This window comes from Porites lutea, chromosome 2, assembly GCF_958299795.1.
Source record: "Porites lutea chromosome 2, jaPorLute2.1, whole genome shotgun sequence".
NCBI lineage: Eukaryota > Metazoa > Cnidaria > Anthozoa > Scleractinia > Poritidae > Porites > Porites lutea.
In genome coordinates this window covers 22880479-22900252 of record NC_133202.1, presented here as the reverse complement: position 1 = coordinate 22900252, position 19774 = coordinate 22880479, and the positions used below count along the sequence as shown (strand labels likewise).

General features: G+C 38.7%; 1 protein-coding gene across 1 annotated transcript; it reads left to right on the top strand.

Moving 5' to 3' along the window:
* The first annotated feature begins 3 nt into the window (after positions 1-3).
* LOC140928043 (saccharopine dehydrogenase-like oxidoreductase) lies at positions 4-17072 on the top strand. Its single transcript, XM_073377763.1, has 12 exons — positions 4-206; positions 3260-3366; positions 8911-8991; positions 9721-9850; positions 10808-10857; positions 11404-11540; positions 12001-12238; positions 12716-12772; positions 12902-12969; positions 14531-14583; positions 16319-16394; positions 16936-17072. The coding sequence occupies exons 1-12, from the start codon at positions 38-40 to the stop codon at positions 17048-17050; spliced, it is 1281 nt and encodes a 426-aa protein (XP_073233864.1). The 5' UTR covers positions 4-37; the 3' UTR covers positions 17051-17072.
* Positions 17073-19774: the final 2702 nt, after the last annotated feature.

The following is a 19774-nucleotide window of genomic DNA, read 5'->3' as shown; positions in this document are numbered from 1 at the left end:
CACGACGAACAAAGTTCAGTGTAGAGAGAGCAACAACATGTCTGACAGGGAGTTTGCAATCATTGTGTTCGGGGCAAGTGGCTTCACTGGCCAATATGTGGTACGTGAGGTGGCAAAGAACTGCAAAGGGAAGTTTAAATGGGCTGTTGCTGGTCGCAGCAAGGACAAACTCGAGAAAGTTTTGGAGGAAACTGCTAGCGAACTTGGTAAGACTGTCTTTTTATAACTGTGGACTTCGAGCTCAGTACTTCAAGGTGTTGGCTCTTCTAAGCCTTGGAGTAGTTTTTCTTGATTTTGTATTTAACGTACTTGATTTAGAAGAGCTGAGTAAATTTATGGAGGCGATGCAATGTTTTTTTAAAAATGGTATTCTTCTTAATAAAGTAAATCAATAATTTTTCACACTTTACCATGTGTACTGTGTTAATAGCATGATCATATCTATTTATAAACCACAAAATGCACGTGACTTTTAAGAATTTTTATCCTGTATCATGTTTTGAGTGCAATATGAAGTGTGTATATAAATCCACCTTTATGGTCCCGCCCTTACCAAAGACTAATAGGTTAGTACTAATAGGGTGCAAGTGGGACCAGCAGGGAGTGAGAGGGAAGGGCCACTCCCACTGAAGAAAATTGTTACTGGACAATTTGTGAGAGATAACTTGCAGTCCTGGGTTAATAGTATAATACTTACAGTCCCCTGTTATTCCATATGTTCATCAAGATTGGTCATGCATGGTTTCAAATGTACATGTAGGATCATAAGGAGCATTAAGGTGGCTCGACTGGATTTTTTGGGGTTGATACCTCCCAAGTTTGAGCATTAACTACGTCGGCATGAGTAAAGATATGGAAAAAAGGTTACCACAACTGTATTATATAAAGATGAAAATTTCTTATGATCTGTTTTTTATTGCGATCGGGGTCACCATGGCAACGTAATGACACCATTACGTTTTTCATTTATCTTTGTGTTTCTCTGTACCAGGAGTTTTTTGAAGAAATCGCTTAAGGGAGTATGTACCTGTCATAATTGCCTCCATTATTGCAAAGTTTGAAGAAATTCTATGAGAGCGTTTTCGAAATATTTTGAAATGCATTTTTAAGAACCATCAAAGCAGTGAAATAGCATGCTAGCCGCAAAATTCGCTAATATTTTAAGAAAATGATAAGCTTTGGAATCGCAGCTTTATCTCATAGTGGTTTGATTCCATTGAAAACTGCATACAAAAAAAGAGGGGAATTGCTCTGGACGATCGCGAGTAAGAAGAATTTTATTAACTTGCATTCAGCTGTTTTTGATACAGTTTTTGGAGGTAATTTGGTCCATGCCTAAAAATTTCGCATTTTTTCAAAAACCGCTCGATAAATTTTTTTATAAATTCGACAATCCCGAGATCGATTGTCAAGAAATATTCCCTGCAAGTTTCAAGAACATTGAAAACAGGGAAGGTTTTTAAATAGGGCCTCAAACATAACCAATTTTTCCCCCAGATTTTGTGTTTACAAGCGAGCGTCCTCATTATTCACTGGCATTGTTTTCAAGTTTCATATGCACGTGCACAACTAGCAAAAGATATAAATTTGCATCAAAAAGAACTCTCGATTACTTTCCGAAGAAATATCCGGAATATGCTAATAATTGGCTTGTCGTCACAGATAGCAGTGAGAGCCGAAACGGTGAACGTCACGGCTCATCGTGTAGGATGCAATACTTGATTATCTTACTCGGGTTATAACATCACAGAAACTCTCACAAAGAGTTGCTCTGATGTTATATAATGTATCACTAATCTCTTTACCCGGTAATTAGCATATCCCGCAGATTTAACCGAGGGTCCTTTTTGATGCAAATTCTTTCTTTTTGTTAAATGTGCACGTGTATATGAAACTTGAAAACAATGCCAGTGAATAATGAGGACGCTAGCTTGTAAACACAAAATCTGGTGGGAAAATTGGCTATATTTGAGGCCCTATTTAAAAGTCTTCCCTGTTTTCAATGTTCTTAAAACTTGCAGGGAATATTTCTTGACGATTGATCTCTGGGTTGTCGAATTTATAAAAAAATTTATCGAGCGGTTTTTGGAAAAATGCGAAATTTTTAGGCATGGACCAAATTACCTCCAAAAATTGCATCAAAAGCATCTGAATGCAAGTTAATAAAATCCTTCTTACTCGCCATCGCGCAGAGTAATTCCCCTATTTTTTTGTATGCAGTTTTCAATGGAATCAATCCACTTTGAGATGAAGCCGCGTTCCCAAAGCTTATCATTTTCTTAAAATATTAGCGAATTGTGCGGCTAGCATGCTATTTCACTGTTTTTGTGATTCTTAAAACTGCATTTCAGAATATTTCGAAAACGCTCTCATAGAATTTCTTCAAACTTTGCCATAATGGAGGCAATTATGGCAGGTACATACTCCCTTAAGCGATTTCCTCAAAAAACTCCTGGTACAGAGAAACACAAAGATAAATGAAAAACGTAATGGCGTCATTACGTTGCCATGGCGACTCCGATTGCAATAAAACCCAGATCATAAGAAATTTTCATCTTTATATAATACAGTTGTGGTAACCTTTTTTCCATATCTTTACTCATGCCGACGTAGTTAATGCTCAAACCTGGGAGGTATCCCCCTCAAAAAATCCAGTCGAGCCACCTTAAATCAATAGGAGGTGGGGGGGGGGGGGGGTGGGAGCAATTGGAAGGAGGTAAGAAAGTAGGGATGCCTATTTTTCTCACTTCATTCTCCCTATGCTTGCACAAACCGTGGCATTCTCCTCCTCAGTCAGCTGTCCATCACAGCAAGAACTCAATCTCAATGATCTTACACGAATGAAGGGATTGCAGGGCCAAAAAAAAAAAAAGAAAACTTGAATTCCAGCTTGTCTAGGCAGCTGTTACATTTTGCTGATTGATATTTTACATCTTGCTCAGCTTAGTTGATGATTTTAGTTTAGACCCCTTCCCATTTAGTAAGCTTTAAAGGTTACTTGTCCAGCAAGAAAGTCTACTTGTCCTGAACTACTGAACATGACTTTTTTCAAGTCGTGGACTGTGAACAGTCTAAATACGTTTGGATGACAGCACTTTGCAAAACCAAGCTAGTCATTGTGAACAATTTTATTTTAGGGACGTTATTTGTAAAGTTTAAAACCTGAAGAAATTAAAAAATTATGAAAGAAATGGTTCATATACTCATTTAAATTTCATGCTACTGACCAAAACATACTCTTCTTCTTCATAATTGCCAGGCTATGATACAAAGGATGTTCGTGTTATAATTGCCGATGTCAGTGACGAAACAACGCTCAATGCAATGTGTTCCTCAGCCAATATTATTTTGAATTGTGTTGGACCAGTGCGTATTTTCTTATTTAATACATGTACAATGTAGTTTGCACCTTAATAATTTATTATTAATAATATTGTTACCCATATTTTTTTTTGTTATGAATGTATGAAAATTATATATGAGAACTGCGGGGTGAAGAATTATATATAAAGAAGATCATACGGTTTAAAGAAAATGCGTCTATAACTGTGATGATCTTCTTCCATAAAATTCTTCACTGCGCAGTTCTCATGTATGATTTCATATATATATATTCATAACTTCATCATCATCCTTTCACGGGTTTAATACGAAGTGTAGTTGGCTTGTTAGCTCAATTGGTAAGAGCACTGCACCAGTATGGCAGAGGTCAAGGGTTGGAATCCCATACAAGCCTGAATTTTTAAAGGCTTTCTTTTCGCAACTGCAAAAGTTACATCATTCTTTGAGTTATTTACATTGTAAATTTGTTTGTTTCTTGGTTTTTTATTTATTTTTTTCTTTAATATTAAGTTATATGTATCATGATGGGACAAACCTTACCCCAAGGGGGTACTTAACAAATTTTTATACAAGGACTCTGTGCCGGAAGGTTTAATTACCCCTTAACCTTTTGTATTAATCATTTTTCACAGAAAAGGTGCTCTTTTCATATACCTTTTGTCAACTAAGCATACACCGCCATGGTGGTTGGAACTGTTTTTAATAGTGAACATCTTTGATATAGGTACAGAATGTGTGCGAAGTTACACCGGATACCACATCCCTCCCCAACATTACGAAGTTACTCAAGCATAGTCGGAAATAACAACAACAATATAAGGTTTCTAATCTGTGCTTTAAGGCAAAATCTTTTGTTAGGTTAGCACTTAGTCTTTTAAGTAGGAGGGTCTCCTTCTGGTTCTCTGAGGTCTGCATGATTCTGGGTCTGTTTCGGTCTGTCTTTCACTTGATTGTATCTGGTCACTTCCTGTCTCTGTTTGCTCTTGGTTCTGCTCCTCTGACTGTTCTTTCCTCTTGTTCTCCTCTCCCATTGCTGGGATTGATGGTTTCTCAACATATGTTGTAAGTGAAGTAAACTTCTTCAGGTCTGGGTCAGCTGTTGTGTTTGATTCTCCTGCTTTAGTGATCCCTCGGTCATCTGTGGAGTTGATGACTGTGTTTACAAGTTTGAAGATATCTCTGCAGATTGTTCTCTCTTCAGTAGCTCATCTAGCTGTGATTCTGGATCCATTTATCTTGTCTACGGTGTAGAATTCCGGTTTGCATGGCATGCTCCATTTGTTTCTTTTCTCTTGCTTGACCAACATGTAGTCAACTAGCAGAAGTCTTCCTTGTCCCGTGTTTCTCGAGATGTCTTCTTTGCTTTCTGGAGGGCTACATTCCTTGATTGCTTTCACCTTGTCTGGTGATGGTGTCAGGCAGTCGTTGTTGTTTCTGCCTTCTCTGTCCTCTTTCATTTCCTGTTTGTACACTGCATCTCTCTCATCTATGATGTAATCCTTGTCAGATCTCTGCACCCTTGGCTGAATGCGATCTAACTTAGTCCTTACGGTTGCTCCTCTCATGCTTCATAAGGGGTGATCCCCGTGGCTGGATTTGGGGTTGACGGTGTTCTCCCTAAATTTTAGCTTAGCAGGTAAGGGACCATTCTTGACCGATAAGGCCAAAAATATGTGTCAGAGGCGCACTCTCCTGCCAGGGGAGGGGCTTTGTGTTCATGAAGGCTTTTATTTTCGAGCATCCTGTCAACCAGTTGACTGAAAAGTATTTTAAACACCTCAAAACAAAGAATTTTACGAATGAAGGCTGCCTTTGCCGCTAGGGTCAATTTAGTAACACAAGTCGCGGAAGCCGCAAACTTTTCGTGCTGGTGGAAAAAGCTTGGAATTGGGACAGTAGCCCACAAAAAAATTGCTAGCCTGCAGTGCTTTGAAAGGTGCCAGTCAGCACCTAATAAAGTAATTAGGGAGAATAGCTCTGCATACTTTTTGTTTTTCTGTATTTACTTCCTTTTTTCGCGGGGATCGGCTTGGATCACAACTTGCATATTTTTTGAGACAATTTATTTAATTTGAGTAACACTTCAAAAGGTTCAGGCAGTAAGAAGTGTTACTTCAAGCAGTAAATTTTACCGGTTACCGTCTGATAAGGAGAACACTGGGTTGATCTGTATGCAGTCAGCATGTCCTGTATGGCATTCTTTCTCTCTAGGCGGTCTTTTCCTTGCAGGTGTGCAATCTGTTCTGTCTTGTGAATACTACAGCATGTTTTGTTTTCACAGTCTATCTGATGATCTTTTCAGTGCTGTCATCTCCTATTTCAGGTAGTGGGTACCTGGATAGGTAGTCTAGGGGGTCTGCTTCATCTTTTCCAGGCTGGTACACTAGCTCATAGTCAACGTCCTGCGTTTCCATAGCCCATTAATTATATTTTTTCGATTCTGGGTGGCATTGCGGCTTTTGTTTTAGTGAATAAGGGTAACAGTGGTTTGTGTGCTGTGATAATACAGAATCTGGGGGCTCCAAGCAGGTAAACTCACAGTCATTCTTTTGCACACTTAATGGCTAGTACATCTTTTTTGGTCTGGCTATATCTTTTTCCCATTTCTGTCATGGTGTGACTGATGAATTGCACTGGCTGTATACCCTTGTCAGTCTTTTGCAGTAGGACTGCTGATAAGCCTGGGTTGTAGCTTGCTTCTGTACGCAGAATTATGGGTCTGGATGGGTCAAAGAATGCCATTGTTTTTGTCGCTTGAGATGCTGTCTTGTATCTTCCTGAATGCTTTTTCTTCTTCTTTCTCCCATTTGAATTTTGCATCTTTCCGGGTTAGCTGATAAAGTGGTGCTGCTATGGCCACATAGTTGCTTATGTAGTTCTCCAAGTAGCCTGCCATTTGGAGAAAACTCCAGATGGCTTCTTTGCTTTCTGGAGGGCCACATTCCTTGATTGTTTTCACTTTGTCTGGTGACGGTTTCAGTCAGTCCTTAATGAAGGCATGTTCATAGAACTCATTCTGCTCATTCTCGAACTGGCATTTCTCTTTGTTACTCCAGATCTCTTTCTCACTGGAGGAATCAGAACACATAAAGGTACTGAACACCGTCACCTCTTCCTCCAAGGAGTATAAATTATCATCTTTTTAGTTCAGGCAGTGGGGTATGTCACCAAAGGCTCTGAACATTGCTTCATTGAAAACATCTTGTGAAGATGTAGCTCGAAATACTAGTGTTTTTGGTCTGTAATTTCTTCAGGGTGTGCTGAATGTTGCTACCTGTCTTGTGGCATGGTTTAGTGTCAGTTGGTGATAGATTTGTCTCAAGTCCAATTTCCTGAAGATCTTGCAGTCATGCAAGGATTAGATAAAATCTTTAAATCTTGGTGAGTAGACAAATCTACTTCGTTTCATGGCTTCATTGGGTACTCGCATGTCAGTGCTTGCTCTGATCATCTGAGAATCTAATTCTTCAGTCTTAATATCATCATACTTGGGTTTAAGCAGCACAACTTGGGGTGAGTACCATGCTATGGTTTCTCCATCTGGGACTTTCTCAATTGTGTTTTCTTTTACTCCCTGCTCAAGCCATTCTTTGAGAGGTTTTTGCAGATGACATGTGACTGGGTGTGGTTTCTGGGCTACTGGAATGGCTTTTGGATCCATCTCTAGCTTGACTTCTATCTCTTTGCCTGTTCTATTGTCTTGTAAGCATCCAATCCCTTGAGATGTATCATAATGATTGTATTCACTGAGTAACGCTTCAATGTCATCTGGTGGCTTCACTGACTTGATTCCATTAAAGCTCATTGGTTTCTTTAAGTGTTTCGTCGGGATCAATCTTGATCATTCCCAGTGCAATAAGTGTATTCCTGCTTAAGAGTGGAGGAGGGTCCATTTTTCTCTCGATCACTCATAACTTGCTTTGTGCTCCTTGATTACTGTTTCGAATAGTTGTATGAAATTCACCTTTTAACTACCAGATCAGATTGGAGAGTCTTCAATGTGTCTTTGCTTGGATCTAGTTCTCTGATTTCCTTTGATCTGTATTTTAGGGCCCTGTGTTGGTACTCGTCCGTCATGTTTACACTTGCCCCGCTGTTGGATTCTACGTGCGCGTCAACATCTCCTATTCTGATAAGAACAGTGTCCTGAGTTCTCCTCGATCTCAGTTTCTTTGCTAGATGTCAGACGTGTCCTGATTGCCTTTACCACACTTCAGGCGTTGCTGTCCATAAGCTGGGCACTTGCGTCCAGGGGCTGGAATCCTGTTTTTTCCACGGTATTGGCAGCTATTTTTGGAGCTTCTTTCTCTTTCTTGTGTTCTTGCTTGCGGTTTTCTTGCGGTGGGGTTTTTTTGTTTGGCAGGCTTGGGTATCTTTGTGCACCTCCTCTAGCACTTCTCTGAGATTTTTCCCACTGATGTTTCACCTTGGAGATTTTGTAATCTTCTTTTATGTCTTTTACTTGCTGATTAATGTCTTCTGTTTGGCTGGCTTCTTCGAGGAATAGGTCAAGAGTCTACCTATCCTGTATGCTTTTCTTGATAAAGCCGTTATCCTTCATGGTTTGTATCAGCTGTTCGAGGATCCTATTGTCAGTCTGGTCACGGAATTCACAATCTTTCGCCTTCTTGCGTAGCCGCGCTGTGTAGTTTATGATACTTTCTCCGAGTTTTTGTCATTGTTTCTTACATGTGTATCTCACATGCTGTTTGTTTTTCTTTGGTAAGAAGTGGTTGATGAGTTTCCGGGTTTATTTCTTATAGTCATCGTCGTCTTCTTCAACAGGTGTGGTGTATGGAAGGTTTCGGGCAAGTTTCTTGATTTCTTGTCTGCTATAGATTTTGAGCGTACCTGCTTTGTCTTTCACGGCTTTGATTTCAAAATATTCTGTTTCTTCTTCAAGTCTTCGAGCCATTCCTGCCACGCTCAGCCAGTCTCTAAGGGGTTGTCTGGAATGGTCCGTCTGGAATCTTGAACAAGTTTATTCTAAGTGATTTTCCGAAAGTTGAGACTCGAATTTCTGATGGGTTGCTTGTGCTGCTTTCTAACATGAGGTCGTCGATGTCCGGTGATCTTGATAATTTCTTCTTTCTTTTTCGCTTCTAATTTCGCTAGTATTCTCTCCATTGGCTTTCTCTTATCTTCTTCTTTTGTTTTTCTTTGATCTTCTTTTTATTTTTCTCTTCTTTCAGCATGTATTCGTCTTTCTCGTTTCTGGTCGCCAATGTGATATCCACTACGAGTACTACATACACACCGCCATGATGGCTGGAACTGTTTTTAATGGTAAACATCGCGTGATATTGGTACAGAATGCGTGCGAAGTTACGCGGGATACCACACCTTTTAGTAACAAATGGTACCCCTTTCAGTTACCCCAGTTCAAAACACTACATCCCTGAAAGTGACAGAAAAGTTTGAACAATTTATTTTATAACAATGTCACATCACTTACCATGCACGCTTGCAACTATAATTTGTAATTTACACAATCATGTTTAAATTATATGACTGTGTTATGTTCCTTTATAAACCACAAGTCAAACTATGTGTTATTTTGTCCATCAGTACCGGTTTTTTGGAGAACAAGTTGTGAAGGCAGCTGTTGAGAATGGGTGCCATCATTTGGATGTCAGTGGAGAGCCAGAGGTGATCAGATTTCATGAATTAGATTCATAAGTACAGAAACACCGAAAAATCACAAAATTAAACCCATCCATGTATAAGCGCCTCCAAATATAAGCCCCCCCCCCCCCCCCCCCAGCCCAAACTCGTAACGCAAAAATCCCTCCGTTAAATCGCCCCTCCAGATATACTTGGAAATGGCCATCAAATACAAAGCAAAACAAAGAGAAACGGTAAATTTCCTTCCAAGAATAAGGCTAGCCCAATCGATTTTGAAACGCAAATTGCCCTCCATACATACGCCCCTCCAAAAATAAGCGCCTCAAAAAGGGCCTTTTGAAAAATGTAAGCCCCGAGGCTATTTTTGGGAGTTTTATGGTATATATATATCTTCAATTCGTTATCGTTAGGAATTTGGCTGGCAGAATATAACATTCCTTGAAACATTTCTGGGATCTAAGCTGGAGTCAAAGAGACTCCCTGTTTGAGTTACGTACACTAAATAATGTGGCTGGCCCAGGGTTAACAGTACTTGTAACACTTGGAAAAATGCAGTGCAAAGTAAGGTTTTCTCAATTACTTTTTCGCAAAAGCTCACCTTGCGAGCACTTGTAGCACTGATCAGTAAAGTCTAGCCAGCTAGTCTGGTGCTAATCTTCAACTGACAAGATCTTGCCATGGATAATAACTCTGAAACTTTTTTTGAAAAGGACATTACTGCTAAATGCATGACATTTGACTCGGTAATTTTAGTATTTGGAAAGAATGCAGTTCAAGTATCATGATAATGCCGTGAGTAAAGGAATCCACGTTGTTGGCACTTGTGGATTTGACAGTATTCCTGTAGATATGGGTGTGGTCTTTGCACAGGATAAGTTTCCAGGTAAAGTACAGTTTGTATCAGTATGTGAATACAGTACATGTTAGTCTAATTGTACTGCTTAATTATGGAAACCATAACTTTGCTTTTGATATCAAGGGACATATAATGTTCATTTTCAGTTGTAGTCCAAGCGCCATTCTCTCTGATAGTAAACTGATTTTAAAACAAGTCAAGTGAAAATGCATTGTTAGACATACATTCTGAGATTTCTTGCAGTCTGGGACTGGCTTCTAGAAGGATATTTTTTATTTTCAAAAAGGGAAATTAATTAAACCAAGCTTAGACGAAATATGTCATTGAAGTAAAACTTATGTATACACTGTAGAAATGTACATACTTTGTCATAATGGTGCACAACATATCAAAATATTTTTCAGACAAATCTAGTTGTTGTATTGTTACTTCTGAGAATATCTGTTCAATGTTCTTTTTATCTTCGAGGCTAATCATCATGTCAAATATTTATAAACAATAATATAGCATTGTTTACTTATCCTTTCTTTAGTAGACTGCTCACCGCCCCCTCTCTTTCCGTAAGATTGTCAAGATCAAGCACGTTGCATTAAGGGCGGCCATCTTGGTATCACATGTTCCGAGACTACATGGGGATGAGTGTCAAATCTACTTAGCGGAGTGGGGATGGTTTGTGAGGAGGTGCCTGTTTTTGCTTCTCTGCCCCCAGCGCTATAAACCCTGATGCTCGCCCCCTTGGCATACACTGTTCATAGGAAACCAAGATGGCCGCCCATACTAGTAAACGCGCAATCCTGACGAACTTACAAAAAAATATGGGACTGTGAACAGTCTATTTCTTTACAAAAGCTGTCAGCGAGCTGTTGGTCGTCTTTCAGTAAATTGTTGGTCAAGTGTTTACCAACAGTCGCCTAACAGATTTTGGGGGGAACTGTTCTTCAACTTTACCAAAGTTTATGTGATTTTACTAAAATTATTTTTTAGGTGAACTTTGTCACATAGAGAGCTTCTTGCAAGTACACATGGGTCCGAAGGTATTGTAAATTCCCTGTGAATTCCCAGTGAGGAAAGACTATGCAGGAGAAGTCCAACATATTTCAGACGCACCGACCCATTAGCACATTGTATACTCTCATTGACCACAGAAATGTTGTCAGTGTTTAAACCTCAAATGGTGGATTAACTGCAAAAACATTGTCAGTTGTTAATTGTAAAGTCCATTTCCGTCACACATGTCCAATTGAAACCCGAACAGAGTCTTATGGACTTCACACGCAGACGGACCGAGTCAGATCGCTACCGGAACCGGAAATCGGTACAAGGCACTTTTAGTGTAACCGGACGTTAGATGTTAACATGACCGAGAGGGTCGGAAATTGTTGGCAAACAGACTCGATAAATCCGATGCTAAGAAAGTGAAAAACGAATTAATTGCGCCACTATCACGTCATTTCCATGGTCTATGCTCTACATCGATCAAAGCTCACGACCAACCAGCATGAGACAAATCGCTCAGTTATTGTTAAAATGTAATTTATACAGCCTCAGATGCCTAATAGTCTCATATCTCTACTCTTAAGGGTGGAGGAGGTCACTTTGGGACATACCAGTCAGCCATACATGGCGTAGCAAGTGAAAGGGGAGGAAATCTCAAAAAGCTTCGTGCTCAGCTGTTTTCAAAACCAATGCCAAAATTTGGACCAAAGCTTCCCAGACGGTTAGCCTTTTTATTGTTCTCTTTGCTTGTATACTTTAATCTTTGTTTTATTTTGATTCTTTTCTTGCTTGATCTTCTTTTCTTTTCTCTTCTTTTCTTCTTTTCTCTTGAGACCCAGGCCGGCAGAAACCTTAGCACGCGACTTTTTAACCGCAAACGATCGACAAGAAATGGTGACTTGAAAAAATGCTGAACACCATTTACAGACGAAACATCAAATCGACTGGGATTCTGCGACATGTACTACGCATTCTACAGACTACTACCAACGACTTATTTTAGAAAGCTGGTTTAGTAACTTAAAACAAACGCCGCTGAATCGTAGTCAGCAGTTATTGACCCCTTACAAACGACTTATTGACGAACTCAAGCAAAACCGATGGCAATGAACGATATCATAGAATGACTGGAAAACGGACAATTATGTAGTTATTGATACACATGTTTTTTTCTTTTTTAGGAGGTTTATCTCCTACAGCCCAGAAGTTCAGAAATGGTGCATTCCTTTTATGGGAGCTGACCCTTCAGTGGTACGCAGAACACAACGCCACAATGTTGAAGTGAGAAATAAAAAGCCAGTTCAGTACGGTGCATATACCGCCATGTCTTCACTGTTTGTAATCCTGGTGATGATGTTCTTTGGCTTTTTCTTTTTGCTGCTCTGCCAGTTCAAGAAGGGAAGACAGCTGTTAGAAAAGGTACGTGTATGATAGGAAGAGACACAATGTTGGTTTTCATTTTTTTAAAAGGGGCTACATATACGTGGCGAGGATATTATCGTTTAGGTCAATTCTGGTACTTAGCGCTTTTACTTGTACACAAGTAATAAAGAATATATCAAACAAATTTCACCAGGTAGCACTAACCAGTAATGTTTTGGCCATTCATTTCAGGCATAGCATTAAAAATTGAAAAAGTTGACCCAATTTTTTTTTCCATTTTCAATCCAAGTCCATCTTTGCCATTCATAGCAACAAACAACAGGGAACAGTTTGAATGTCAAACACTACTTTAGTCTTAAATGGCAAAACTGGGCCATTCCTTTTGGAATTCAATTGGTGCAAAGACATTTCCTTTTCGCTTTTCAAAAAGATAGCAAATATACTAACCTTGTCGTAACCCCTTTGCTGAAAGTTAATGCTGACTTATGACTTATTTTCAATTGATTTCAACAGTACCCCAAGTTCTTCACAGCTGGTTTCTTTTCACATGAAGGGCCAACTAGGGAACAGGTAATCCGTAATGTATTATATTATTTTTGTTTTGCAACAGTTTTGCAATTAGCAAAGTGTAGCATCAGAATCGATTTCTTCAATCCTTTTCATCACATTGTGTTTGGTGTTATGCATTTCCTTTTTCAGATGGCAGAGTCTTCATTTTCTTTCATCTTCCATGGAGCTGGATTCAGTGAAGCTGCTGTGCAATCAGGGTAATATTGCCTTGTATGCTTAGTCGTAATTATGAGACCAAAGTGACCGCCTGAGCTCATTATACACTCAATGTCAGATCCCGAGGGAAACAGTCGGTTTTGTTTTCCCGAGAGTCCTCATGTTTTCCGAGACGAAGTCGAGGGAAACATCAGGACTAGAGGGAAAACAGAACCAACTGGTTTCCCAAGGTACCTGACATAAATAGTTTTGTTATATTTCTAGACTTTCACTTCAACAGCAACTAAAGAATAACCGCAGGGAATCAAAGCAGTCGACTCGGTACTTATAAGAACACAAATTTAATTCTTAAAACCACTGAATGAATGACTTACAGAGTACTTTCCTTATAATTATCATCTGCATCGTTTTCCTCCACTAGCTGCTGTTTCTCTTCTAAGATAACTTTGAAAATCGTTGCGTTTTAGCTCGATGCTTCATGTTTGTGTTGTTGTGTTCATTTACGAAAGTGAAAACCGGCAGTGTTTTTCCCGCCTTCTGTCACGCCACTGATCACGTGCTGTAATGTATCCCGAGCGGGATACAATTGCTCAAATGTATCACGATCGGGATACATTTGATTTTAGTCAAGGCCGTGTGACCAAGAATCAACCAATGGCAGTCCGTGTTTAGCTGAGTGAAAGTCTAGGAATAGAGCAATTTGTTTTATAGATCAACGCTCGTGTGGCTACTCTAGTACTAGCTACCAGCACGTAACATCAGTCAGAAAGCCCCTCGTTAAACAGTTCTTATGTGATGTGATTAGGAAGTTCACAACCATACTCGCCTGTGCACAATGACAGTGAAAATGTTGATTGTGACACAACTCTTTTCCTTTGAACATTTTAAAACGACTAGAATGTCGTAAGTTTCTGAGATATTACTGAAGTTTTGAGTTGGAAGAGAAGGCTTTGGAGTTCATAGAGAAAGTCAAACCAGTTATTATCTCCTTATTTTCAAGTTCTCAACAAAACCTTGAACAAACGCCGCTGAATCGTAGTCAACAGTTACCGGCACCATACAGAAGACTTATTGACGGACTTAAGCAAAACTAACTAAGAGAGAATGTCTGGACGACCGACAATTTGACTAACAATAAATGACTGTTTAACTGTGAAAATAGACGAATCGAAATGCACCAATGACACGTCAGTCACTCTCAACAACACTCCTATTCAGGACTACGTTCACCCGTACGATCATGCTCATCCAAGTTATGAAAACCTCTAACGTTTTGCGTTATTTGTTGTTGTAGTTGTTGTTTTGTTTTAATTTTTTTTTGACAGTTAACAGCAAAGAAAATGCCCTGAAGTCAGTCATAAAGTAATGCAAATAGCTTCCAAAAGCTGGTTATGAAGAAGTAGCTTAGGGATTTTAGCCAGTTAGACACAAAAAAATATATTTTGAATGAACAATAATAATATTGCTGAAACTAACTTTGATTATCGGTAGTTTGTTTACTCATGGATTGATTGATTGATTGATTGATTGATTGATTGATTGATTGATTGATTGATTGATTGATTGATTGATTGACTTAGATATATGTTTATCAACTTTTAGAGACCTGCCAGCCAAACCTGACGGTCAAATTGTGACGAAAGTTACAGGACCCGGTGAGTTAAAAGTCCTGATTGAGCACTGTGTGTGCTTTGCTGGGTTACAAGTCTGCTTTCGGGGTGTTTGATTTCAAGCTTCCTCAGTCTCCGTGTACCAGTTCAAATTTTCAAAATAAAACGTTGTCCCATTCCGAGTATGGTTTAATTACTCTGATGAAATACGATTTGTGAAACATTGAACAAAAAAAACATTCAGTAATCAATGGGAACTCGGTCCGCAATAGTTGCCCCAACATGCCTCTATTTCAAGGCGAGGCTAAGTGCGAAGCTATTCGCCACTTTACAAACGAGAAGGAAACTGGGCCGAGTTAAATTTCGCAAAGACTTCAGGGACTGTTACTGGGGACAGGGTAAACAACAACTCGACCCAGTTTTCTTCTCGTTTTTCACCACTTTATAGAAACGAGAATGGAACTGAGCCGAGTTTACTTTCCTAAGACTTCAGGGACTGTTACTAGGGACCGTTAAAAAATGGAAACTCGGAAATGACCCATTGGATTCTCTGAGTTCTGTTTCCGACTTTATTCTTGGTGTGTCATCAAAAATCAAACTAAGAAATTATCGACTTTTCTGAGTTTCTACTTTCACTAGTTATTACAGCACCTAAACACCTTTATATAAACAAAGTTTTGGTTCGAAAGGGTTCTTCGTGTTGCGAAAGAGGAGGCTTGAATTTCCAAGCTTTTGCGAGACGCGGCATTTAGACTTCCAGGAAAGCTCTTAAAGATTTTGCTATCTAAACAGTCCTTGTTTCAGAATAAATATTACTTTAATATTTATGAGTCCCCTAAGCGAAGAATTCACCCATTAGTAGAAAAACTTGAAAACTGTTGGTTTCCGGCGGCCATATTCAGGGACACCAAAATGGCGTTTCCATACAAGCTTTATAAATTTCGGTAAAACGTTTTTACGAATATCTCGCATTTGAAATATTGCAAAGACCTAATTCTTGGACAGGCTTTTTTGTACATTTGTCTTCTTTGATTTCCCTGATTCTAGACTCTCTGTGTTGAACGGTTTGCATCTTTATTTTTCATGGCGTGACAGCGCTAACCGAAAAAAATGCTAGTCTGTGTCTAAATGTAGCAAAATCGCCACCACTTAAAGACTCCATCGTTACCGGAAACTGCTGCTTATGTCTCCCCCCCGCCCCCCCCCTCCCATCTACCCGTCAACAAAAGCAAACAACACATTCAGGTTTACGATCATAACCCCCCCCCCCCTTCCTTCACAGATATATTCTCCCCCTTAACTTGTATTGATATGAATTCCAAATTATCATATGAGGTTTTGAAGCTTAATTAAAAGCTATTAATTCAAAATAAAAACGTATTTTTAACCAGCACTGTTCCAGCTTGTTTCGCTTTTTCTATTCCGGTTATAATCGCACTCGGATGTGAGTCCCTCCCTCCCTCACAAAGATGTATGAGCCCAGGGCTTATGAGAGGCAATTTACAGTATGTTATCTGAGCATTAGTCATAAAGTTTACCATGTATGCTGATCAAAATCACATCAGTAATTGTATTATTATTATTATTATTATTATTATTATTATTAATATTATTATTATTATTATTATTATTATTATTATTATTATTATTATCATCACATTATTATTTCATTTTTCATTTGTGTTTCGGCATAGGCAAATCCCCTTTAATATTTGTTAAAGTAATATCGGCATCTAGTTTTATTCATGTTTTCACTTATCCCTTTTTTTTCTCCCCTTAGAGGCTGGGTATATAGCCACACCCATCTGCATCGTGCAGGCCGCCATGGTGATCCTCGAAGAAACCTTACCAAACAGGTAATACTTTTGGTACCGGAAATTTTCCTGGTCAAATCTTCGTAAAACGTTTCTACGTAAGTTACACTGCAAAATGTCTCATCTGTACTTTATTTGTTTTTCTTGATATCTCATCCGCTGCCATAACGTCATGCCTTTGTCAGGCAGACTTTATAATTGACGACTTTAAAGTGTAAAAAAAGCCTCTGTAACTCTGTTTAATAATAGCCCAAAAGAAACAAATTCTTCGTAACTACCAGCGTGTAAGCTCCATTCCTCCCTTTTCCGATGCAAAGTTAGTAGAAGAGTTTAACTTGCTCTAAACAAGCAGCTGTTAATTCTAACGGGAGAAAGTTACCTACGCAACTGAGAAAGTTGCGAAAAAGAAAAACATTTGATGACGGGTTTGCTTCATTGCTTTTGGTGTTGGTGGTGGTGTTGGCGTTAATTATAACTTTCTTTTGTACGCTCAAAAAGTGATTGTTCGGCTAACTATTCCAGCTGATCACAAGACGATTATTTTTTTAACCTTGATAACAAAATTCTTTTTGTTTTACCTTAGTGGTGGAGTTTTGACCCCAGCTGCAGCTTTTGCTGGCACCTCACTGATTGACCGTCTGGATGAACACGGAGTCAAGTTTTCCGTGGTGCGTTGTGAAATTGACAGTTCAATGTAAGCCCAGACCTAACCAGGAGGGTGGTAAAGTTAAAAAAAAGAGGCGGGCTTATAATATTTCAATCGTGCAGTCATACAAAAGACTGAAAAGACGCTTAACATGATCACATAACACAATAGTTAACCAATGTAGTTTCCATGAAGTTTACACATCGCTAAAACACCTAGATAAGATAATAACTGCAGCAAATGCTCGTTTGATGGGCCTAGAGTAGTGCTGATTCAGTGATTCTTGATTAAAGGAGCTGCGTGTAACGAAATTTATCAAAATTCTAACAATAGGAGCCGCCACCAATCTGAGTGAACATAAAAATAACCGATCAAAACATGAAAGTAAGGTATAAATAACAGGAACGGGTGGAAAAACTTGAAGGAGATTGAACCGGACTTAGTGCAATTGTAGTTTTTGAAAACTTGTTAACCTGACGGTTTTTCAGAGTTCTTTTTTTTGTTGTTTGTAACGTTTGATATATATGCTTGGGAGACGTATATATGCATCGGAAACGTATTTGTTTGACACGAAGCTGTGACTTGTCATTCACTTGTAATTTCTAAAAATTCTATAAGGAAGTGTAATTGGCAAAAAAAGTGTAGTAAAGAGTTAACACTAAGTATAGTAAAAAGAGGCCGCCGCCTGCCTGTGAAGTTACAGATTTCTGGTACCAAAAAGCAAACAAACTATTAAGTTAGAAAATCATAAATTTTTATCATACCAAAAATATTTAATGATTTTTTGACAGTAAATTTTATCTACGTAACAGTAACCTACGTTCGAACTCCAACATGACTCCGAGGCTTTCTGATCTATATTTGGCTTGGTTTTCTTTGTGCTCAAGTCTCTTCTGCATGGGAATTGAGCGACAATGGAGTCGTGAAAAATTTGCAATTTTGTCCCTAAAGCCTCGGAGTCATGTTAGAATTCTAATGTATCGAACATAGGCTATTATATTCTCAAAAATCGAAATAAACTAAAAAAGAAAAAACACTATTACAAAGTAATACTTTTTTAAAAACAGTTTTGGTGTATTTTTCCCAGATAATACTCATGCAAATTGTGATTTGTTTATTAATCTATTCAAATCTGTTTATCAAGGTAGAAATTAAAATCATTTATATTAAACGAAGTTCAAGTGATCAATCTACAAAAAGTATAGGCCGTCATTAGCGCTAGGAGTTCACCGGATCGTAAGTACGGTGGAAGCCAGTTTTCACGGCCACCAAAGGAACACTCCACAACCCTCCGCCAAGGGTCTTTCTTTCCAAGGGAAAAAAAGAAAAGAGTTTCTCTGGAACTGGTTGGACTCACCTAAATGTTCGTATTAGAGCGATTTTTATATTACCTTGAAATAATTTAGCGTTTCCTAAACAAAAAAACGAACGTAATTAGAGCAGATTGATGGGTTTTTTTGAGCGAATACAAAGGCGTGTGGCTCTTGGTAGGTTCATCGAACTTTGTCGAAGTCAATCGAAACTTCGCTTTGACGTCATTTTCTTTTCAGCGAAACGACTTGACAAACGAACGATGCTTTTTCCTATCCTTGGGTTTTCTTGTGCGGGAAAACGATATGTCCATGTTTTAATCTTTCCATCTATTGGCTGATAAACAACGCACACTCACGAAAGTCATTTTTAATGAAGGTCTTACGATAATCGCTCTATCGGGTCTTCATGTTTGGTGGGCTCTCGGAATAGACGTTTGAAGTAATATATCAAACATGAGATGCAGTGTTTCATCACCAGATGAAACACCGAGAAGAGAGTTAAAAATACGACGCGCAGCGGAGTATTTTTGACGAACTTCGAGGTGTTTCATCTGGTGATGAAACACTGTGTCGAATGTTTGATATTTCTTCTCAAACAAAATCATTTTTGAAGGAGAAATTAAGGATGCAAATACTAAGCAGTGTTTCATCCGATTTCCAAACACTCATTAAACATTAATTTCCTTTGTATTTTCTTAATGAATTATTAATGAGTTTGAGAAGTCAAAATAAAATTTTTGACTAACTAAATGAAAAAAATAAAAATAAAAAGACTAGGCATGATTTCATTTGTTACAGTAAAAGTAGACTGAGTGGATACCAGTCGAGTACAAATATAAACTCTCTCAAAAATGTCCTTTGAAAAATATAAACCCTCTGGCTTATTTTCAGGATTTTCGTGTAGCCTCCGACAAGCAAGCCCTCCGTAAACTACGTCCTAGTTCGCCGCGTACCTTGAAAGTCTTTGAATTTTTATTGCCTTGAAAGTCCTTGAAAATTGCAGTCGGTGCTGAAAAGTCCTTGAATTTCAATGCTAACTTAAGTAGAATTCCAAAGGAATAGGAGCAAACACAAAAAAGACCTTCAGGATAAAATTACTCTTGTTGTGGAAGAACTAAAAGTGACACAGACTCAAGGCTCTTTTTTGCACTGAATGGAGTACTTGGAAAAATGGGAAATGTTTTCTTGAAATCCCTTGATTTTGTTCAAAAAAGGGTACGAGCCCTGTAAGTACACATTTGTAATGAAATGCGCACGTAAAAATTATATGTAAAAACGCGCATCTGCCTTTTCTTTCTTAATACACATCTGAAGCGCGCGAGTTTACAAAGTGAGGACCTTTCAAGTTTCTGCGTCACTTGCATGGGCCCAGTTTCGGAGTACGCACGTCTAGTTTTTCATTCTGCTCTACCAAATTCTAGTCTTCAGAGCCCGTCATTTCTTTTGCTCACGTCGTCTTGAAA